General features: G+C 49.5%; 1 protein-coding gene across 3 annotated transcripts in view; it reads right to left on the bottom strand.

Moving 5' to 3' along the window:
* The window catches only part of LOC103697507 (fanconi-associated nuclease 1 homolog), a 93802-nt gene extending 85959 nt beyond the window's left edge, over positions 1–7843 (bottom strand). For 2 of the 3 annotated variants that reach the window (XM_039133863.1, XM_039133864.1), the window contains exons 1-2: positions 7569–7842; positions 7287–7440 (exon numbers count right to left, since the gene is read on the bottom strand). In XM_039133863.1, the coding sequence (XP_038989791.1) occupies positions 7287–7440; positions 7569–7658 (244 nt within the window). In that variant the 5' untranslated portion in view covers positions 7659–7842. Of the gene's footprint in view, positions 1–7286; positions 7441–7568 lie in introns of all 3 variants that reach the window. The other variant, XM_039133865.1, reaches the window with a different exon arrangement.
* Positions 7844–24094: the final 16251 nt, after the last annotated feature.

Below are 24094 nucleotides of genomic sequence, written 5' to 3'. Positions count from 1 at the left end.
GAACGGCTCCGAGAGCGTCAAAGGAGGAGCGAACGAACAGTTCGGCGGCAACGGCAGCGGCACAAGGGAGAAACTTGAAGATGCCTGTGAAGAGAAAGGCGGACGGGGGAGGGCCCCCCGGTTAAATAGGTGGAAAGGCGGGTGACGCCTCGGTGACGCCAGAGGACGCCTGGCTGCCGAAAGTTTGTTCGCGCCCCCAAAGGCGAATGACGCCATTAAGGAAGGATGTCCGCCGAAATCCGCAGACCGCCAGATCAGCGACAACTGCCATACGCCATAAAGAAGGCGGGAAGCTCGGAGCGCGCACGCCTTTCCGAGGGATGGCGGCAATCTCGAAGCATCACTCCCTTCACCCGTTCCCCTCCTGGTTCCAGGCTCGGGAGTGGGGGGCTACTGTTACGGGAGAACTTAGCCACCATGCCCCACGTGACCGGCACGCGCGCCCAGGAAGACTACGGCTGCCCCTTGATCCAGCAATCCGACCTCGGGTCGGATATCTTCGGCTCCGCAGCCCGACCCCGAGTCGGCTGCCCCTTGATCCAGCAATCCGACCTCGGGTCGGATATCTTCGGCTCCGCAGTCCGACCCCGAGTCGGCTGCCCCTTGATCCAGCAATCCGACCTCGGGTCGGATATCTTCGGCTCCGCAGCCCGACCCCGAGTCGGCTGCCCCTTGATCCAGCAATCCGACCTCGGGTCGGATATCTTCGGCTCCGCAGCCCGACCCCGAGTCGGCTGCCCCTTGATCCAGCAATCCGACCCCGAGTCGACAATCTCTCGACAACAACAGACTGTTCCTCTGAGGCACGCCGCGGCCCCCTGCTCCACTACTCCCTGCAACGGCCGTATCCGGCGCTGCCCCACGATCCCCTGTAACAGCCGTACAAAGCAGAGCTCCACTATGCCCTGCCATGGCTGTACCCAGCGCTGCCCCACGACGCCCTGTAACGGCCATGTCAGTGGCAGCCCCATCGTGCCACACGATGACGAATCCCCGGAAAAACCCCCCAGCCTGATATATATGAAGCTGGGGGGAAGGGGGAGGGTAAGATATATCTTCCAGAGTATCATCTCACCTGCTACCTTCTCCTTCTCCTTCTCCTTCGATCTCCTCTGACTTGATCGTCGGAGGGCCCCCACTACTCCGGTGGTGGTGCGAGGCTTGCTTGCAGGTTTCACGGCGGAGGGCGGAGCGCAACCAAAGCAACTCAAAGGGAACCCCGTTCACACCGCTGTGCCAATCGTTCTCGGTTTGGACCACCAGCAACAATACCCATTTATTTAATATTTTTACATTATCTTATCTGCTTCCGGATTTCTCTGCCGACGTCCCCAAAGAACGGACCCCGAGCAGAGGAGCGTCTCCAGTCGCCTCGGCGCAAGGACGCACACGGTACAAGGTACCCATTTATTTAATATTTTTACATTGTCTTATCTGCTTCCAGATTTCTCTGCCGACGTCCCCAAAGAACGGACCCCGAACAGAGGAGCGTCTCCAGTCGCCTCGGCGCAAGGACGCACACGGTACAAGATTTCTCTACCGACGTCCCCAAAGAACGGACCCCGAGCAGAGGAGCGTCTCCAGTCGCCTCGGCGCAAGGACGCACACGGTACAAGGTATCCATTTATTTAATATTTTTACATTATCTTATCTGCTTTTGGATTTCTCTGCCGACGTCCCCAAAGAACGGACCCTGAGCAGAGGAGCGTCTCCAGTCGCCTCGGCGCAAGGACGCATACGGTACAAGGTACCCATTCATTTAATGTTTCTACATTATGTTTTGGATTTCTCTGCCGACGTCCTCAAAGAGTGGACTCCGAGCAGAATGTTTTAGTCGCCTCGGCGTGAAAACACTCACGACACCAGCACAATTATACTAAGCCCGGTGAATCCCCGTCACGAGCTGACGAGTATTCAACCCGTTCATTGGAAAAGAATCCGACCCGCCCCGGCAATGTGGGGCTCGGACCCAAAGTTTACTTTGTTAAAAAGTTTTAAGTCCCAGTGACCGCTTTAGGGCTTGGTCGAAATCTGGGCTAGGCTCGGAAGGACTCTCCGAGCCCAAATCCTTTGAGCACAAGCGTTGCTTTACCACTAGTCGAAGGGCCGAATAATGGAGCTCGGCAAGCCGAACCTAAAACCAAACCCTGTGGCGGGTAAAGCTGAGGCCCTAGAGCCCATATCCTTGGAACCTAAAATGGATCCGAGCAGAGAAACTTAGGACTATTAACAGACGAGTTTCCAAAAAAGTATATTCATTTCAAAAAGCCCGTAGGCTGAGTACAAAAATTCGGGTTCGGCCCTTACAAGTATGGGGGGTCATCCCGACTTTACAAAATAACAAAAATTACATTAAGGCTCGAGCTCGACTACTTCGGCTCCAGCAGCACCAGGAGTAGCTGGCTCACCAGTCGGGGCCTCTTCGGCGGCCTCGGCAGCAGCAGGAGCGACCTCGGAGGCGACCTTGGTGACCTCGGGGATCGCCTCGGCCGCATCACCCCTCTCGACCCCTGCTCCCGGTTGAAGCAGGTTCACGTCAAAATCCGGGAGGAGCCGCCGCAATTGGTTGCGGAAATCCCGGAAGCCTTGGATTAGCCCATTCACGCCCTCCTCTGCTAGGAGGTCGTGAAACTCCTCCGACTCGCGGAAGAGCCTCACCGCGTTCTGAGCTTGCTCCCGGGCCTCGAGCTCCCGAGCCTCATGATATGCGGCCTTCCGCTCGAGGTTATTCAATCCCCGCTCGAGCTCTAAGTGGCAAAGGCGGGCGTTCTCCACCTCCTGCTCGCGGGAGGCCAGCGCCAGCTCGGCGGCAGCCAGACAAGCTTCCGCAGCGCGCAGTTCGGACCTCGTCAACGTATGCGCGCCTTTTTCTTCGTCGAGCTCAGCGGTGAGAGCTCGAACCCTTTCCTCGGATGCTCCTACTTTTTCCTGGAGCACCTGACGTTCGGCCTCGGAAGCCTGGTACCTCGCCTCGGCGGCCAGGTACCTCGCCTGGACCTCGTCATACCCACGCTGATACTTCCGGGCCCGCTCCCGGTAGTCGTGGGTGATGTGCATCAGCATCTCCGTCTCATGCAAATGCTGTAAAAGAGACGAAAAGAAAAACATAAGGCGCTGCGAGTAAAAATTTTACAGATTACACAGATGAATTCTACATACCCGGACGGCGCTGCAGCGGGTAGAGTCCATGAAAGCATTATAGCTCATGGACTGTATCAGGGTCCGGTCGGCCGGGAGCAGCGCGACCCGAAAAACTTCGCGCGCCACTCGAGGGTTTTCGAGGGCTGAATCGCCCTCGAACACCGACCAGTTGAGTGCCAGAGGCACTCGCTCCTCCGAGCCCGATGGGCCCGGAAGGCCAGCATCGGCTGGCCTAGGCGGAGCCGACCCCAAGACTCCGTGACTGCTCCCCGGCTCGGAGCTAGGGGGCTGGGGTCGGACAAGCGGCCGATCTGACTGCCGCACGACAGAGGCGGGGTGCGCAGGCGCGGGACCCGCAGGACTCCTCCCCTGGTCGGCAACTGGAGCGTCCTGCCGACCAGGAACTTATGCCAGGGGCACCGGGCATGGGAGCACTGCTGAAGCTCCCCGGGAGCCCGAGCCCCTGGAATCCGTGCCCTCCCTCTGACCAGCACCGGGGTGCGCGGGGCGAGAAGGCCCCGCCTCGGAGAGCGCGGGGCGAGAAGGACCCGCCTCGGTCACTGCTGGCGCCGGGGGCGCTGGGGTCGCCGAGACCTTCTGTTTCTTCCTCGGCTCGGTGGGCTCGCCCAAGAGCTCGGCTGCCCTCTTCTGGAAGCGGGCGTAGAGGACTTCGCTTTTCGTCACCATCTTTGCGATATCTGCAAAGACAAAAAGGATTAGAACATTAGAACAGTAAGGAAATAAATACACCTTGTAATTACTCTTACCGTGGGGACGTGCCGAGCTCAAGCCCACGTTCACCAAAGCGTCCTCACATATGAGGCCGTTCAGTAAGATGCCGTCCCCGAGGCTGCGGATGGCGTCGAGGATCCCCTGCTCACGTGGAGAAAGTCTGGGGGGTTTGTTAATGGACTTGAGCTGAGCCGGTCCCCACCTGGGGTCAAACCCCCAGGACTGCGCAGAACCAAGGAAGAAGAATTTCTCCTTCCAGCCATGAATGGACGAGGGGGCACCATGAAAGAGTGGCCGACCCGCCCGAAGGGCGATGTAAAGCCACTCCCCGTCTCCCGAATTCGACTTAAAGATAAAAAGTCGCCGGAAAACGTTGACAGAGGTCGGAATCCCCTGCAGTAAACACAGTGACAGGAAGCCCATCACTGTCCTCCAGGCATTCGGAGTGAGTTGCGCCGGAACCAACTGGCATACCGTCAGCAACTCATTCACGAAGCCGTGAAGAGGAAATCGGAGGCCGGCCCAGAGTGATTCCAGGTGCACTCCAATCCGGCCTACCGGAGGATCGGTTATCCGATCCCTTCGCCTGGCGGGCTCCAAACGGAACCCCTGAAGAGGGAAAAACCACTCTTCGGTCATTTCGACCTCCAGGATGCTCATGGTGGACTCGACCTCACTGGGAAGAGAACCCATTGCAAAAAGGAAAAAGAAATCAAAAAAGGACAACCTGGGGAAAACGCCGGAGAATAGAACTTCGGACTGAGAGAGGCTGAGAGGAAGAAAGCTGGAAACAGAAGGCAATAGAAAGAGGACAAGGGGCCGGGGAGAGTTTAAATAGACCTCCCCAACGGCCCAGATCAGCGAGAAAAACGCTGTATCCTGTTTAGATGGCGATGCGTGTCGGTCCAAAAGACAGAACGACGCATTTAATTAGGGCTAGCGCTTCGGACACCGAAGCGCCCCATCGGATCGTGCGGCCCCATCATGAGCCCACAACGCGAGGACGCTTCGCAAAAAGTGTCCCAATAATGAGACTCTTCGGGAAAAGAGAGACGCCGCCTATTAAAGGCACCTCAAAGCGCTCGATAATTCAAAACGCGCAACAAATTAAAATTTTCGGAATTCGTAATGCCCCAACTAGAGCTACTTCCCGCGCTCCAGCTAGTAGCCAACTGGAACTCGGAAGTCGGAGGATAGTGTTGGGGGAAAAACCCCAAGTCATACCGCCACGGAGGCGCTTGGCTAGAGAACGCCGACTGGAAAGGCGCTCGGCCAAAGAGCGCCGACCAGGAGGATGCTCGGCCAAAGAATGCCGACCAGGAAGGCGCTCGACTAAAGGGCGCCGACCGGAGAGAGCGCCAAGAGGCGCCCAATCAAAATAAAGTAGAGATGCTCGGATAGGAAGAGCCGACCAGCGGACGCCGACCAGAGAAGCGCTCAACTAGAAAGCGCTGACTAGAAACAGCGCCAAATAGAGGCGCTCGGCTAGAAGGTGCTCGCCCAAAGGGCGCCGACCAGGAGTACTCGAAGCAACCCCGCCACAGGGCGCCCCTCTGGGCGACCAGCTCGGCTCGGCACCCTTGCCGAGCCGATGCCTTAACTAATACTCCTCCCCGCCAAGCTTTCTCGAAAGGTCCGGCGGCTATACACGCGACTCTACTACAGCCTGCCACTATCTCCAAGCCATCAAGGCATAAGATCTCCGCAGGTATTCGGCACGACCTGCCATTAATGCATGAGACTCCCTCAAGTCTCCAATGCACTCAGTCATTTAATGAACACGGCTCAAGACGATCTCCGGATCACTGAACCATCAGAGCGTATGGCTCTCCCTGACCGCCGGTTCATTCGGTAATAAATGCACTTACCATCCACGGACCCCAGGCCCACCACAGCCGGCGGTTCAACCACTCCAACAGGTCCGATCGACCGTGACAACTCCCTGATTCCGGTCCGATTCGGTCCCGTTCTCCACTACGCCATTAATGGGCCAAATCGTGCCCAATTATTACAAAAGAGGACAAACCTCCTATCACCTCCCAAGTAACAAAAATCCTTCTATAAAAGAAAACCTGGGGGGAAAAGGAAGGGGGCCCCCGGGACAGAACCCTCCTGGACCGGGTGAAAAGAAGCAAACAGCACAGACACAATTGAGGATATCATCCTCTTCATCTTCTTAAAATATTCCGGCTATCTTCTCCTCATATTCTCCTCCTTGCTCTCTCCACATATCTGCCCCCTCTGACTTAAGCATCGGAGGGCCGGCGCCGGGGAGCCCGGCCACCGGCTTTTTGCAGGACTTGCGCCCTCCAGGAGGACGCCACCAGCCGGCGCACCGTCGACCACCGTTCCTGCGGCGGACTTACACCCCTCCAGGAGGACGTCACCAGTCGGCGCGCCGCCGTCCGCCGTCCCCGCGGCGGAGCTCCTCCTTCCCCGGCTTCGCGGCGGCCCCCGGGTCCAATTTCCAGCAACAGGAGAAATGATTTTCCAGAAGAAATGCAAGCACTCCATTTCAATAAGAAAAATTGTATAGGAAAAAATGGTCATCAAATTAATATCCTTATCAAAAGGTTCATCTTCTTGGCATAGAAATTTTCACTCTAATCCTGCATGATTATAAATCTTCCACAAGACCAACCCAAAGTAACAATGGTCGTGAACAAAGTACATTTGGCGAGAGTAAGAAAAGGCTGTGAAGCAGTCAAATTTATGAAAGTGACCAGCATATCACAACATTAAATTATGAAATAGTCAGAATAGCTGCGGCACAACAAAATCATAACTGCATTATTATTGCCGGGAAAGAATTGGACAGTGCCAATCCAATTCGTTTGAGAGGAAAACGAACACAAACAGGTACCTAAGGCTAAGAATTTATTGAAAGGAAAATCAGTACAGCCAGTTTGTTAAGGCTAACCCAGGATAAAAAGAGGGAACAACTACAGGTCAGAACATTTATAATAAAAGATTTAGGGATTGGCACTGACTTTTCCTCTTTTTATCACTAACACACTTCCAACCAATTAGCCATCCACCAGCTGTTTAACTTGATGGATAACTAGAGCTGAAGAAGAAGCTCCGTCTCTAAAGACTCCATTGTTCCTTTCCCACCACAGATCCGAATAAATAACCACCAAACCGTATCCCATCCTCGACCAATCACGACCACATTATATAATACTGAAATGTTTCAAAAAGAAAGCCAGAAGCTCCAATCTACCCAAATCCTTCCAGTCGTGAGATTCGAAAGCTGCTAATCATTGTGAAACAATCAGAAGGAAGCAAGTTCAATTCAAACATCAAGCCATCATTTGTATATCCATTCAAGCAGACATGTATCGAGTTATATCATTGCCTAAATATTAGGTCGAACACAGAAACGGCAATTAGTCGAGGCAAAGTCATCTCACCCAGATGAGAATTCACACTGTAATCCGTCCCGCGAATAGAGCTACCGCAAACGGGGCATGAAACCCGCTCTGCGCCGTGGATTTGGCTCTCTTGTTTCGGAGGCGGTGCTTCGTCTTCCACCGAAGATGGGGAGGGCCGCCTCTTTGCAGCACTCTTCTTGCATTCCAAAGGAGTACCAGAAGGATTTTGAGGGTAGAAAAATAGGCCAAGCATTCATTCAAGACTGAAGACAGAGGAATATATGAAGGACGAAAGAAATATGAGGGGAGGAGAGGGATTGCCTGTGGGCGAAGATGTTGGGCGAGGGGGGAGGAAAAGGTCCGCCGCCGCTTTCCGATGAGCCGGACCAGGCTATCTCGGCCGTGGAGCATGGGTCCGGGATGCCCTAACCGCCGCCGCCGCCGCGGGCCTCGCCCCCCCGTGGCGATGTATTTGATGGCACGTTCCTTGCAAGTGAATTTTAACCGTGAATCATGTCTCGGATTCTCCCGCCATCACCGATTCTTGTTTTTTGGCTTCCGCTGGAATAATATTTAGATCCTGTTTCAGTTTCGCATTGGCCAAAGGCGTTTCGTCGAGAGCCAATTTTTTAAGTTATTCCATAAAAACTTTGAACAACTTTTTCTTTTTTTCAAAAGCTGAAAAAGTGCGTAGGAAAATTTCGGCAAAAATTTACTGGAGACGCATCGAAAAGTTTTGAGTAAAGCTCACGTTGGAGACTGACTATGAATCCTGACAACAAACTTTTTTTTAGATTAATTCAAAATATTTTTTTCATCGCCATTGGCATACAATCAAAATTTTTAATTTCAATCTTATGGTAATGACAAAGATCTACTCATGCTAAACTAAAGAAAAATGTAGAAAACAAAGTCAAACATCGAATAATCATATAATCATATTGCATTCCTTTTTAAGAGTTATTGAGCTGCCTATTTAGAATTAGTGCTTGTAAAATGGAGATTAAAAAAATTAGTGATTATTTATGTTCTGCTATTACAATTGTAGATATGTGAACAATTTTACTATCATTTTCTATTTAAGTCAGCAAAATCAAATATTTATGTTGGTATTGGAATTAAGAACTACCCAATTTACTAAAAGTTAACTACATTATTTACTACATCATTTAGACAAAAATATAAAAATAATTATTAATTAATAGTACTTTATCATGATAGTATAATAAGATATAATTATTGTTGTTGGAAATTGGACCCAGGGGCGACCGTCGGCAGAGGAGGAGGAGCTCTGGCGAACACTGGGGGGCGGCGATCCGTCGACGAGCGGCGTCCTCCGTGGGAGGCCTGCAAAAGAAAACCGGTGGCCGGGGTTTCCGGCGCCGGCCCTCCGATGCTTAAGTCAGAGAGGGGGCTTAATTTTTTTGAGTAGGAGAGAGGAAGGAAGGAGATATATTCTGCTGGGCTTTTTCTGAGTCCAACCCCCCACTGAGGAGGAGGGATTCCTTTTTATAGGGGGGTCGGATTACCTGTGATGTGATGGGGCGAGGTTACCGTACGACTCAACACGTCGCTTGAGTTGGTGCGCGACCAGATGAATTAATGCCTTGACGTCGGAGGCAAGGCCGGGATCAGAGAGTTGTCACGGCTGACTGAATGCTGCCGAGTTGATTTGCCGTAGAGGACCGAAGATCCGTAGATGATAGGAGCCACACGCATTAATTGTTGAGTGAGCCGGAGATATGCATTAATTGTTGAGTAAGTCGAAGATATACATTAATTGTTGAGTGAGTCGAGGGTTTGCAGAGATCATGCGCATTAAATGCTGGAGGCGGTGGCAGGGTATGGCCCCTGACTGGACTTCAGAAGGGTGCAACCGCGGTAGGTGGGCGGCGAGGTCGGACTTCCGAGGTCAAGAGCCCTGAAGCTAGACGCTTGGTGGGGCGCCAGGTCGGACGTATTAATTGTGGAGCAAGCCACCTAAGGCATGATCCTGCGTCGGTCCGTAGGGGAAAGTACCCATAGTGGACAGTTGGTGGAGTCCGACTCCCAGGGTCGGGCGCTCTTAAGTCGGGCATCAAGTTCGGCCGCCCGAGGTCGGCCGTCATCCGGTCCCGTACCGGCAAGGTTCTCATGTACTCGGGGGAACTTGCATTCCCTCAATACTACCCCCGACTTCCGAGTTCGAGCTGCTCGCGAGCTCGGACGCGGGAAGTAGTAGTCTTTATTATGGTGGCAGGGATCGAGGAGAGTTGAACTATGCCGGTGCCCTCACGCGTTCCGAAGCTTTTATAACGGAGGGGAGGCGGGGGGTTGCGCCTCTTGATCCTTTGTTGCCATCTCGTATGGTGAGCTCATGATGGGGTCCTAGGACCTGGTGGGGCGGCGCCTCGGTTCCGTATTCGAGGCGTCCTTCCTGAATAAATACGCGGTCTCAATCCTCGAGGCGGACACGTGGTGTGATCTGGATGGAGGATGTTTATTGAATCGAACGCCTTGAGGTCGGATGTTAGATTAGCCGTTCGGGGCCTAAAGCCAAGTCGGTCGTCCGGGGCTGAGAATTAGGTCAGTTGCTCGAGGTCGGATGTACTTAGTCTCGTATCGACCGAATGGGGACTTGGGAGGCTGAAATTATGTCGGCACTCCGCGCGTCCCGGGGCTCCTTTAATGAGAGAAGCAGGGGCGGTGCTTGCTCGCCTTTCGAGGCGATCCGGCGTAGCAGGTCCATGATAAGGCCGCGAGATCCGATGGGACGGTGCCTCGGTTCTGTATTCGAGGCATCACCCCAGAATGAATGCAATTCTTCGGCTTCCGAGGCCGATACGTGGCGTGATCTGGACGGGGGGTGGAAACCAGTCCTGTCGATCTGGGCCGTTAGAAAGGTTTATATAAACCCCTCGATCTGGCCCTAAGAGAAGTCTTGCTTAGTCGCCTTCTCTTTTCCGCCGTTTCTATCCTCGTCTTCTTTCTCAGTCACATCAGAACCTCCCCGGCGGTGCTTGGAGCGATTTCCGGCGATTCCTCCCGTATGTTTCCTCCTTGTGTTAGCTAGGGGGTCTTCCTTTTTCCTCCTTTTTTCCGTCTCCTTCGTCTTTTGGTCATTTTTCTTTCTTCCGAAATGGATCTTGGTCCGGATGAGGCTGGATCTAATTTGTCGGGGGAGGAGCTGGAGTTAATCCGCTTCCGGTTCTTTTTCCGGCCTGGGTTTCGTCTCGAAACTGCGGGGCGGGAGGACAGGGTGACGCGGCCGCCCCCAGGTCGGATCGGGATTCACCTCGAGACGCTTTGGGCCGGTTTGTGGTTCTCCCTTCATGAGTTTGTGAACAGCTTGCTGGTGGAGTACCAACTCGTTCCAGCTCAGCTTGCTCCGAATTCATGGAGGACCATAGTCGGATTTTTGTCCCTTTGCCTTGCGCACGGGATTCCGGCTTCGGTGAGAATTTTCCGCCGGTGTTTCCTATTAAAGACAAACCCAGCGGATGGAGAGTGGCTATACTTCGCCTTTCGGGATGGTATGTCACTTTTTCAAGGTGCTCCTTCCTCTATCTATGAGTGGAAGGGAAAGTTTTTCTTTCTTGCGTCCGAGGTGCCATGGGGATTCGATCCGAGGTGGGGGCACCCCCGACTGAAGGCCCTTAACAAGCTCTCCGAGCCCTCGGCGAGCGATCAGAGGGTCCTTGACGTTCTGCGGGGCCTCGGAAAGGGTTTCAACCTGACCGACCTCCTAAGAGAGGATGCCTTGGCGAGCGTTGGCCTGAGTTCGGCGCGTTCCGAGGGTAAGAGCAGTCACATTGTTTTGTCTTCGCCTCATTCGTTTCTTTCTCTCGTTCTTTTGATGTTGGTCTAACACTTAGAAGGATTTCTTCGTTTCAGACATTCCTCACATGCCGACCAGCAACACATCCCTCTTTTCTCGGTTGAAGAGGCGAGAAGCCGAGGCTGGCGGGGCTATTCCTCGGCCCCGAAAGAAGTCCAAATCGGGCGTCACTTCTGCCTCTGCCGGGATGGGAGGCCCGGAGGCGGAAACCTCGGCAGCCGTTCGAGGGCGAACATCAGCCACCGGGGACGTGGGCTCGGCGGCCCCATCCTGTCCTGCCCCCGTCTCCCAGCAGGAGGGGCCGACGATCATCCAGCTGCAGTGCTCGGAGCCCGAGCCGAGCAGGGGCCCCGAGGTCCCGAATGCCGCTCACCCCCAGGCCCCAAGTTCGGACGAGCCGAGCTCTTCGAGGGGCCCAAGGGGAGAATCGGCCGAGCCAGGGTCTCCACTCCTTGAGGGGAGCTCGGCCTTCCACGATGCTGATGTTGCGCGTGCGGTGTTTCGGCGCGCCATGCTTCCAGCGGACTGGGCCGAGTTTTGGAACTCGTCGCTGGAAGAAATTGTCGACAGCACTTGCTGCAATACTGTTCGGATAAGCCATTCTCTTAATTTTCCTTCGGCTACTAGTGTATATATATCTTTTACTTATGATTGCTTTCTCTCTTTTTTTCCTGCAGCATGTTCACGAGGTCGACACCCTGATATTCATCGCCCAAGGATGTCAGGAAGAGACTCGGCTGGGGAGGGAAAAACTATCCTTCGGGCAGGCTTTGTTCAGGTCGGTGTAGTCCATGCACATGCGCCATTTTCCGTTAGCCTTCTTTACGAGGACCACATTGGCAAGCCAATCCGGGTAGGAGACCTCCCGGATGAAGCCGGCCTCAAGGAGCTTATCCACTTCCTCGGCTGCTGCTTGCTGCCGTTCCGGGGTAGAGCTCCGTTTCTTCTGTTTTACAGGCCTGCAGGTCGACTTCACCTGAAGTCGGTGGACCATGACCTCAGGGTCGATTCCTGGTATGTCGGCGGGCGACCAGACGAAGACATCAATGTTGGCCCGGAGGAATTCGGTCAGGCGCTTCCTTTCGCGGGGGCTTAGGCCGGAGCCGATCTGCACAGTTAGCTCTCGGCAATTTTCTTGTAAAGGGATTTGATTAAGAAGCTCACCGGGCTCTACTTGCTTCTTCCAGAGGTTATCCCTCGTGTCCAAGATTTCTATGGGCAGCGTGCGGCCCATCGCCTGAGTTGGCGCCTCGGCTGATAGTTCTTGCCGATTCGACGCTTCAGTTGGTTGCTTCGCTTTGCAGGTCGCCATGTAGCACTGTTTGGCTATTAGTTGGTTCCCGCGGATCTCGCCCACCCCTTAGTTGGTGGGGAATCGCACGAGCAGGTGGCAGGTCGAGACCACGGCTCGGAGGGCATTTAGCCCTGGTCGTCCGAGGATAGCATTGTAGGCTGAGGGTAGGCGGACCACAAGGAAGTCCGTCCTCACGGTACTTTCTCAGGGGGCGAGGCCGACCGTAACAAGAAAGATGACCTCGCCCTCGACCGGGACCGAGTCCCCGGTGAATCCGACCAGCGGGGTATTGATTTTCCGAAGCTGGCTTCCCGTTGACCCCATTTTTTGGTAGGCGTGGTAGTACAAAATATTAGCTGAGCTTCCATTGTCAACTAAGACACGTTTTACATCAAATTTATTTACAATCATGGAGATGACCACAGCATCATCGTGAGGGGTCTCAACCCCTTCCAAATCCTCATCCAAGAACGAGATTGCTTCAGAAGTGCGCAGGCGCTTTGGGGGGATTCCTTCTTGGGCTGACTCTCCAACCGAGGTTCCTCCTCCAATTACATTGATGGTGCCAGCGATAGGCCTGTTGTCATTCAGATTTTCGGGCGGTGTGGCATTTTTCACTGGCCTTCTTTCCTCACGTCGGTTCCTTACGAACCGATTGAGTACTCCGCGGCGAATAAGCGCCTCAATCTCATCTCGGAGCTGAAAACAGTCCTCCGTGTCCTGCCCGTGATCTCGGTGGAAGCGGCAGTACTTCCTGGGATTGCGCGGGACTCCTGTATCCCGCATAGGAGGCGGGGGTCGGAAAAAGTCCCGACCTTCAATCTCCATCAAAATCTTGGCCCGGGATGCGTTGATAGGAGTGTAGTTTTCGTACCTCCCTGGATGCATCCGGGGTCGTAGTGGGGACCTTGGCCGAGGTGGGGACCTCGGTCGAAGCTGTCCCCGTTGTCGAGGCGGGCTTCTCAGCCGGAGAAGGTTCTTCTCTCGGCGGGGGGACCGGCTTCTTTGACGGCCGCGCTCCTCGCGGCGTTTCTTCTGCTTTTTCGAAGCTTGTTCGGTTGTACCCCACCTGGAGGCAATAGCCTCCTCGGCCTTCACGTACTTTTGAGCTTGGGCCAGCATTTTGGTGAAGTCGGCGGAGAAGTTCTTCTCGATAGAGAAGAGGAATCTGTAGGAACGAGCCTTAGTTTTTAGTGCCGACATGGCTATTGACTGGTCAAGCTCGCAAACTTTCCACATGGCGGCGGTGAAGCGGTCAAGATACTCCTTGAGAGATTCTCCCTCCTTCTGCTTGATATCTAGGAGGGAGTCCGATGTCCGCCGCTGGCGCCGGCTGGTAGCAAAGTTGGTGGCGAACTGCCTGCCGAGCTGCTCGAAAGAGGATACCGTGCTCGGCTTTAGTCCGGAAAACCAAAGCCGAGCTGTCCCTCAGAGGGTCGCTGGGAAGGCCTTGCAGAGCACAGCCTCCGAGGACCCTTGCAGTGCCATGAGAGCTCGGTAGCTTTTCAAATGGTCGAGGGGGTCGGTGGTTCCGCTGTAGGGCTCCACTTGAGGCATCTTGAACCTCGGGGGGACCGGCTCGTCCTCGATCTAGCGAGAGAAGGGGGACTTGGTGGTGAATTCAAAATCCCCCTCGTGCCTTGCCTTCCTGCTGTGGAGCGCTTCAATCTGGCGCTCCAGATTCTCGACTTTCCTATCGAGCTCCCCAACCCGGAGGGTTGTCACCGTAGTTTGCTCCAGCTCACGGCGGTCCGGGGCCGACTCAACTTCGAAGAGCTGTGGTCCTTTGTCTAGGCTTCTTCCCGGTAGCTCCCTCTGGGGGACACTCGCTCTTCGTTGTTGGCCCTAGAAGAGCCATGAAGGTTCTGGCCTTGGAGAATCGGGCCGTTCGGAGGAAGCACCGGCGGGATCTGGGTCTGCGGGGGGAGCGTAGGTAGGGCTTCCTCCCGCCGCAGGCCTTGGACGGCGGCGGCCAAGGCCTGGACTTGCTGCACCAGGGCGCTAAACTGTTTCGGCTGAACTTGAGGAACCGGATTAGCCGGAGAAGGCGAGTTCTGGACGGAGTGTCCGGGACTCGGCGGAAGACGCCGGGAAGCGTTGGAGGCTCCCTTACTTCTCAACTTCATGACCGCGACTCGGGCCCTTCCTCTAGCGCCAACTGTTGCTGGAAATTGGACCCGGGGGCGACCGTCGGCAGAGGAGGAGGAGCTCCGGCGAACATTGGGGGCGGCGATCCGTCGGCGAGCGACGTCCTCCGTGGGGGGCCTGCAAAAGAAAACCGGTGGCCGGGGTTTCCAGCGTCGGCCCTCCGAGAGGGGGCTTAATTTTTTTGAGTAGGAAAGAGGAAGGAAGGAGATATATTATGCTGGGCTTTTTCTGAGTCCAACCCCCCACTGAGGAGGAGGGGTTCCTTTTTATAGGGGGGTCGGATTACCTGTGATGTGATGGGGCGAGGTTGCCGTACGACTCAGCACGTCGCTTGAGTTGGTGCGCGACCAGGTGAATTAATGCCTTGACGTCGGAGGCAAGACTGGGATCAGAGAGTTGTCACGGCTGACCGAATGCTGCCGAGTTGATTTGCCATGGAGAACCGAAGATCCATAGATGATAGGAGCCACGCGCATTAATTGTTGAGTGAGACGGAGATAGGCATTAATTGTTGAGTAAGTCGGAGATATACATTAATTGTTGAGTGAGTCGGGGGTTTGCAGAGATCGTGCGCATTAAATACTGGAGGCGATGGCAGGGTATGGCCCCTGATTGGACTTCAGAAGGGTGCAACCGCGGTAGGTGGGCGGCGAGGTCGGACTTCCGAGGTCAAGAGCCCTAAAGCTAGATGCTTGGTGGGGCACCAGGTCGGGCGTATTAATTGTGGAGCAAGCCACCTAAGACGTGATCCTGCGTCGGTCCGTAGGGGAAAGTACCCATAGTGGACAGTTGGTGGAGTCCGACTCCCGGGGTCGGGCACTCTTAAGTCGGGCATCAAGTTCGGCCGCCCGAGGTCGGCCGTCATCCGGTCCCGTACCGGCAAGGTTCTCATGTACTCGGGGGAACTTGCATTTCCTCAACAATTATATTTCATTGTATTGTATTATAATAATATTATAATTATATTAGAAGAATGTAATATTACTGTATGATTGTTCTAAAAAAATATTTACCATCATAATCATATTATAAATATTGTAATATTATAAAAAATCATATTATTTATAGTGAATAATAAATTTATTATTATATTGTAATTAGATTAAAATATCAAAATAAATAATTTATAAATTAAGAGAGTTTATAATAACAGTTTTTGATTGTAAGCTGTATGCTTTCCACATTTTCCTAACTCAATTATCAAATAAATATTGAAGTTCTACGGCACTTCAAAAATATATTCACCAAACAACAAAAAACTTTATATTAAAAGCTCTAATAACGAAAACTCTACTAACTAAAACTTTAAAGATCAAAGCTCTACCGCTCACAAAAATGTCAAACAGGGCCTTTGGGTTGTAATTGAGCTTGATAAAACTTGGGTCTAATTAGAGATGATTTGAAATTAATTTGAGCTATTTTATCATTGTTTGTAGCTCAAATCAAAATTAATTTTGAATCGAGTTGAATAAGACTATCTCATCAATTTGATGATCCTAAATTGAGCAAAAAGTATAGTTCAAGCACAATTTTTTCATAGACCAGGAGGAGTTAAGCTCTCTGCCTATTACCTATACCCACCTAAAGGCTGGAGTCTAAGCTCTCAAGTAGATCAAGTCAAAGCTCACGAAACTCTTTTGCATCCTATCTAAGCTTGAGCCCTGGATCCTAGATAAATCAAGTCCATCCTTATGAAACTAGGCCTCCTTTCAGGCTTGATTTTAAAGTCTAGTTTAGGACTGGCAATTTATGACCTCACCTTAAACATGTCCAAGTTTGGTATAAACAAGTTTGAATTATTTAAAAGTTGACCCAACTTAACCCATTTATTAAATAATGTGTTCAAGTTCAGATTGAGTCGACCCCAAGATTGATTAAGTCGACCCCAAGATTGATTGAGTCGACTCCGGCACATCAAGAAACCATCTGGCACACTTCTGCAAAAATGGCAAGGATGAACAGTACTTGGGTCGACCCAAGCAAAGGATGAGTCGACCCAATCCTCAAGCCTCAAGAAAACAATTCTCTGAAAATCCTGAGAGGGTCGACCTAAATGAAATTTGAGTCGATCCAAACTTGAGTCGACCCCAAGTTAACATGAGTCGACCCAAAGGCAATGACATTCAAAAATAGGTTCTCTGGAAATCCTGAGAGGGTCGACCCAAGTGGAAATTGAGTCGACCCAACTGAACCTTGAGTCGACCCAAAAAGTATTGAGTCGACCCAAGTGAAGGAAGGCTGAAATACAAGGTTCTGTGGTTTCTGAGAGGGTCGACCCCAATGTTGCTTGAATCGACCCAAGTGAAAGTTGGGTCGACCCCAGTAAAAGTTGAGTCGACCCAAGCACAGGCAGAAGCATAACGGCTAGTTCTGCAGAAGTACTTTCAGACCTCCCAACAGTGAGTAACGGCTAGTTTTTGAATTCTAACCATTGGGGCTTGTCCAATGGATGAAGAAAACTATTTAAAGTGACACTATTCATCAGAGGAAACATCCTTTTGCAAAATATCAAAGCTTACACAAGAAAGACAAGTGCCCTAATCTTCTTCATCCAAGTGCTTCATTCAAGAGTCAAAAGAAAGTGGTTGAGCAGATTCCAAGAGATATTAAGAGCTCCATCCACCCTTGAAGAGTGAAGCATTCCTGACAAAGAAGAGAGAAGTTTCATCAAGCGATAACTATTCTCTAAACTCTTCTTTGTAGCTTATAAATGTTATATTTGCTCATCTAGGAGTTTCAACATTCTTCTTTCTTTTTAATCACCTTGTAAAGGTTTGTTGGTGAGCCCGTAAAACCAACGGTGTAGGTTTATTGGTAAACCCGTAAAACCAATTGTGAAGGTTCGTTGGTAAGCCCGTAAAACCAACATAGGTTCTTGGTGATCCCGGAAAACCAAAGTGTAAAGGTTTTTGGATTGTGAGCCCGGAAAACAATCCAACTGTAATCCGCGGGATTATAGTAAATTCCCAAGGGGTCGTTTGGGGAGTGGACGTAGGTGCTTAGGAGAGCACCGAACCACTATACTTTTTGTGTGTTTGTATTGTGCATTGTTCTAATTTCACTTACTCATCAATTGACTAAAGTAAGATAGTAAAAATTAAGAGAAACCAATTCACCCCCCCCCCCCCTCTTGGCTTGACACCTTGGGCAACAACGTGGAAGAAACTTGGATGTGGATCTGTGAACAGTGTGCAAACGGGGTGAAGATACGATGGGAAGATGGAGAGGATAAACTCTGTTCTCAGGGGATTTGGAAAACTTTGATTTGAATCCGTGAGGGGGAGCAGCTGGTAGTGTACGGTTGCTGGTTCTCATCCGGAAGGGAAAGGACACGCGGAACAGTGGAGTGATCCGGAAGAAGGTGATACGGTTTCAACGCGGAGGGAGATTGAAGAGGTTAGCTTGGAGGCCGCTCTGTTCTTTGGATGCGGAAGGGAAACTGAAGCTCGGACGTGAGAGGATCTTGGAGGCTGGGAGGAGCTGGAACTTATCCGTGGGAGGATGGACCTGGATCCTACGCGGACAGTGGAGTGACCCGGAAGAAGCTGGATCTGCTTCATGATGAAGAGGAGATGGAGCTAATCCGGATGCTGGGATTGGAGCTTATCCGGAACTTTGTTCCAAAGCAGGGAAATGTGTTTGGATGCCGTGAAGCTCGGAAGGATGAGAATGATCCGTGAAGCTCGGGATGCTGGAAACAGACGTCCAGGTTGGCTCGATCCGTGATGAAGAGATGATGGGATGCATGCGGGGAAGACGCATGAGCTGAGAAGATGATGCTGGATGCGAAGAAGACGCATACAGTTGCTTGTGAACGGTGGATACAGCTCTATCTTGGGAGGATAAGCTCGGGTAGTAGCGGAGGAAGATGAGGATGTTGGGACGTGATCCACGGAATGGGGAGAGGATGAACTCTGTTCTGTTTCCGTGGCTGGGGTCAATCCGGAGTGCGCGAGAGAAATCATGGAAAGCTGGATTAACTTGATGCGGGACCTCACATGCAGACAGCTGGGAAGCTTGAGAACAGATTGTTCTTGGACGCGGAAGGGAATGACGTGGAACCGGGGAGTGGCTACTGGGAACTGATTCATGGGAAGTGAAATGGAATGAAGGGGACTTGTGGCTGGAGTGCTTCATGCACACGGGGAGAATGACGTGGAACAAGGAAAGGATAGCTTCATGCACACATGGAAGAAAGTAATCCACACATGGAATAGGTCGGGACTAATTCGTAAATGGGATGACTCGACCTGCACACATTAGAGTCGACCAATAAAATCAATCATACTTGAATTATTTTTAATAATGCAATGATTAAGGGGAACACATTTTCTCATGTTTAAATTTAAAATATGTGCATAAAAGTAATGATAAGTGCTATGAGTAAGAGGTTAATTTATGCATTATTTAGCACTTATCACACCCCCCAACCTACATTTTGCTAGTCCTCGAGCAAAATAAAAATAAAAGAATTAACTCACTTTCGCAGGAATCACGATTGCATTTACCATATGCAATAAGGTTTTAAACCCCTAGATGGCCCTAGTGGACGAGTTTTGTCTCGTGAGGATTTCCGGCGCAGATACCCACAAACTGCTGTCTAAAGAATTTATTCTATTATTTTATAAAATCTAATTTCAAATGCATTAATGCCAAGCATTTCAAAAGTACATAAAGTTTTAATTACTAAGTCAGCTCAAATCCTAGGTCAGTATGCAACTTAAATTGAAGTCATTAAGTTTCCATTAGGGAGTTGTAAGAGTTATTTATTCTTGGGTACTTGGTGAAATCTGGACTATACACAATCCAAGGCTTTGGATCCCCAAAATACTGCTAAAGCTAGTAGTTTCCAAGAATTGGTCAGATAAGACCTAATCACTGATTCAAAATCATCCTATCTTGTAGGATTTCGAGAATTGTGGATGTTTAATTTAATACCTCATGGGCTTTATCTGTAATATTCTTGTTTACTCGAATTTTTACAACGATGGCTTTCACACTATCGTCTCTTTTAAGGTTAATATTATTTTCTCTTTTTTTCTTTATTTATTTATTTATTATTTATTTTATTTTATTTTATTTATAAATAAATTATGCACTTTTACTCTTGTAATGATTCCTTCGTATAGCGAGCATTCAGTCAACAACTTCCACACCAGATGGCATAAGGTGTTGGGCATCAAGACTTCCCTACGGACCAATGCTCGTGTTCATCATCGCAAGCCCGCTGACCTTTGACAATAGGTAGCCCTTTTCGATGTACCTGACTAAATTCACTCTTTTTTTTAATAAATATGAGATAATAGTGAATTAGATAGGTATGATTCATCAGGACTCAAGGTTGCTATCAGACTTAACAACATAATGTTGAACCTAACCCTTAGAAGTGCAGGCAATGTGTGTTGTGAAATTCCAAAGTAAATATTATCTTACAACTCGTTAAAAGAACTTTTAATAAAAAGAACTCAAATTGTCTTACTTCCAACTAATCATTGGGCTTGTTAGGTTTTATATACTTCGTGCATTTATCATTTCAGCACTAATGCATAGAAATTATATTCTTTTTTAATTTAATTCTTTTTTAATTTAATTCTTTTTTAAATCAAAAAAATTTGAAAAAACTTATTCATAAATCAAAAATTTGAAAAATTTCTTCAAAAATTTCAATCCTATACCCCCCAACCTAGATCAGATATTGTCCTCAATATTTTTTTTGTATTTTTTAAAATAAAATATATTATATTATTATTTTTTTATTATTTTATTTTATTTTATTTTGAATGAAAATATGATGCATATGGAGGATAGAAGTATTTTACCGTAGTTGCATCAGTAATATAAGGACTCCTGCTAAGAAAATAAAAAAAAATACGACAAAAAAATATGCAAAAATGATCTATGAGAATTGGGTTGCCTCCCAACAAGCGCTAAGTTTAACGTCTTCAGTCAGACGCAGCGCATCCTTAATTATCCCGATAAATAGGATCCATCAAATCAAGGGATTCGATCAATTGTCCATCTGCAACACACTCTATATAAGATTTCAATCTTTGACCATTGACGTTCAGGATACGACCATCACTGATGTTTGAATTTCTACCGCACCATGAGGAAAAACCATCCTAACTAAAAAGGGACCATCCCACCTAGAGCGAAGTTTACCAGGGAAGAGACGCAATTTAGAATTGAATAGCCAAATCTTTTGATTAGGCTCGAAAGACTTACGGTTAATGGATTTGTCATGAAAAGCCTTAGTCCTTGCCTTGTATATTTTGGCATTTTCATATGCCTCATTGCGTAACTCTTCAAGCTCGTTAAGTTGAAGTTTTCAGTTAGAACCAGCTGCTGCCATATCAAAGTTAAACTTTTTAATGGCCCAAAAAGCTCTATGCTCAAGTTCTACCGGTAAGTGGTAAGCTGCTGCCATATCAAAGTTAAACTTTTTAGTGGTCCAAAAAGCTCTATGCTCAAGTTCTACCGGTAAGTGGCAAGCTTTACCAAAAATCAGTCGGCAAGGAGACATGCCAATAGGGATCTTATAGGCAGTACGGTAAGCCCAGAGAGAATCGTTTAACCTCTCAGACCAATCTTTCCTATTGGGGCGTATTGTTTTTTCTAAGATGTGTTTTATCTTCCTATTGGAAACTTCAACTTGCTCGCTTGTTTGGGGATGGTACGGGGTGGCAACTTTGTGGGTGATTGAATATTTGCAAACCAAAGCTTCAAAAGATCGGTTGGAGAAATGTGATCCCCCATCACTAATGATAGCTCGGGGTGTGCCAAAGCGACTAAATATATTTGTTTGTAACAACTTAACCACAACCTTGTGATCATTAGTCCTAGTGGCAACTGCTTCTGCCCACTTCGAGACATAGTCAACCCCGACAAGAATGTACTCAAAACCAAAAGAATGTGGAAAAGGATCCATGAAGTCAATACCCAAGACATCAAAAATTTCAATAATTAAAATGGGGTTAGGTGGCATCATATCTCTACGGGTGATTGTACCCATTCGCTGGCATCGCTCACAAGTCTGGTAAAAATTGTGGGCATCTTTGAACAAAAAGGGCTAATAGAATCCACTTTGTAAGACTTTTTTTTTTTTTTTTTTGCTAAAGAAAAAGAGGTAGGGGGGAGGAAGAGACAAGCCCATCCCCGCGTAGCAGCCCCCACTAGGCCCCCGCCCCGCCAGGAGAATGTTCGATGCGGATAGAAATGGCCGTGTGTTGGGCACCCCGACCGGTTTTACTCATACCCTCCCCACCAGTGGGCCCGGCTCAGCTACTCCTCTGAGCTCTGGCTCGAGTCCCACGTGTGAGTACGTCACACCCGGCACCACCCCGGCTACTAGCGGTTCAAGAGCGGTTCTACACCACAAGTCCAAGCAGTGGCCAAAGTAGTGAGCTCCGGTCCACAATTTAATCGTCGCCGCAGCGATTCGAACTTGGGACCTTGTGGTTAGAATTGCTGCCCAGTACCACTAGGCTACCACCTTGGTGGCCACTTTGTAAGACTTTAGCTGCAGTTTTCCTACCCCCAAAATGCCCCCCGCAGGCTTGGGTATGACAAAAATTAAGAATACTCTGAAATTCACATTCAGGCACACATCGACGGATTATCCGATCAGGACAGTACTTAAACAGATCTGTATCGTCCCAAAAGTAGAACTTAACTTGCGAAAAGAATCGATTCTTGTCCTGCTTGGACCAATGATCGAGAATTTGTCCCACGGTAAGATAGTTCACTATGTTGGCAAACCAAGGTATTTTCACTTGTTGTATCTCAAATAATTATTCATCTGGAAAGGAGTCATGAAGTGGTGAAGTGTTATGAGAAGGCTCAAGAAGAATTCTAGATAAATGGTCCGCTACAACATTTGTGGTACCTTTTTTATCACGAATTTCTAGATTAAATTCCTGTAACAATAGGATCCATCGAATTAGGTGAGGCTTGGTGTCCTTCTTTGAAAGGAGATACCGGAGAACAGAATGATCAATGAATACAATAACCTTGGACCCTAAGAGATAGGACCGAAATTTGATTGATAATTGGTTAACCTGCTAAGAGTTAGTAAGTTGAAGAAGGCATAATTGCAATCGGATTGCAATTTAATTTAATTAATTGGACTTGATCATGAGTCCTACTTGGAGTAGGTTCTGATGACCCAAGGATTGATTTAAAGATTGATTTTGATGATCACAAAACCTTGAAGTATAATTACTAATGTTTGTGTTGCAAGAAGAAAGATATTTATTTTGCTAGAAACATAACAAGTTGGAAGAACACAAGAAGGCCTCCAAAGCTCTCAAGAAAAGTTGGAAGAAAGCTACAATTTATTGGCCCAAGTCTCAAGTTCAAAGGACTCAATTTAGAAGAGCAAGTTTTAAGAAAAATTCAAAGGAAAGGCACTCGAGTCGACTCCTACAGTTCCGAGTCGACTCCAAGGAGCAACAGACAGAAAGACAGAAAAGATATTTTGGACCCTGAGAAGCGAGTCGACTCCTAAAGAACTCGAGTCGACTCCAATAGCTGGCAAGTCAACTCCTAAGGAAAACAAGGCAAAAGTCAGAGAGCGATTTTCGACCCTGAGATTCGAGTCGACTCCTGTGGAATGCGAGTCGACTCCGATGGTTGGCTGGTCGACTCCAAAGAAAGTGAGAGTCGACTCTCAGTGGTACACAAAGAAAAAAATCAGAGAGCAGTTTTTCGGACTCTGAGATCCGAGTCGACTCCCAGACAGCTCGAGTCGACTCCAAGGCAGCGCTACACCAAAATGGCAGAAGGCTGTGTTTCGGAAACTGAGAGCCGAGTCGACTCCGGAACAGTTCGAGTCGACTCCAAGACCAGACGAGCCAAAATACAGAGGATCAGTTTGCGGGCTCTGAGAGCCGAGTCGACTCGAAGAGAATTCGAGTCGACTCGAGGAAGAAAATCAGAAAGTATGTCCTCTGGATTCCTGAGAATGAGCCGACCCCCAAGTACCCGAGTCGTCTCCAGCCATTGGCGAGTCGACTCTAGTTTGATCCGAGTCGACCCGAGGACAAGGCAAGCACATTAATTCAAATTTGGAACAGTGGCCGAGTCGTCTCCAGTGAAGCATGAGTCGACTCCTGCAACAGGCGAGTCGACTCCTGATCGCGCGAGTCGACTCCGATCCCAACGGTAATATTGTCAGGTGGTGCAGACTGTGTCCAACGGCTCTATTTTTGTCTCTAACGGCTAGATTCTTGTTTCCACGCTATCTAAAGCTATAAAAACAAGAGGAGAGCTAGGGGAGAAGTGATGGAAGTGGGAGAGAACATTTAGGAAAGAGATTTCAAAGAGATTACAAGGAAAATCTCCCATAAGCACAAAAGGGCCACTCAAAGTGAAATAGAGAGAAGAAGAGCATCCAAGTGAATCCCAAAGCTTCCTCTCCATCCGTGTGCTGCCTCGGTGATCCTCTACTTCCTGCCAAAACAGAAGAGGGTCAAGTAAAGAAGAAGCCGAGCTCCTTCATCTTCAAAACTCGTTTGAGGGCTTCTCTTTACTCTATTTGGTTATACTGTTATATTTGCTTGTTTAAGAAGCTTTGATTTGTTTTAAACT

Source organism: Phoenix dactylifera, chromosome 14, assembly GCF_009389715.1.
Source record: "Phoenix dactylifera cultivar Barhee BC4 chromosome 14, palm_55x_up_171113_PBpolish2nd_filt_p, whole genome shotgun sequence".
Taxonomy (NCBI): domain Eukaryota; kingdom Viridiplantae; phylum Streptophyta; class Magnoliopsida; order Arecales; family Arecaceae; genus Phoenix; species Phoenix dactylifera.
Note: the sequence above shows the minus strand (reverse complement) of the source record. Positions and strands in the feature narration are given on the sequence as shown.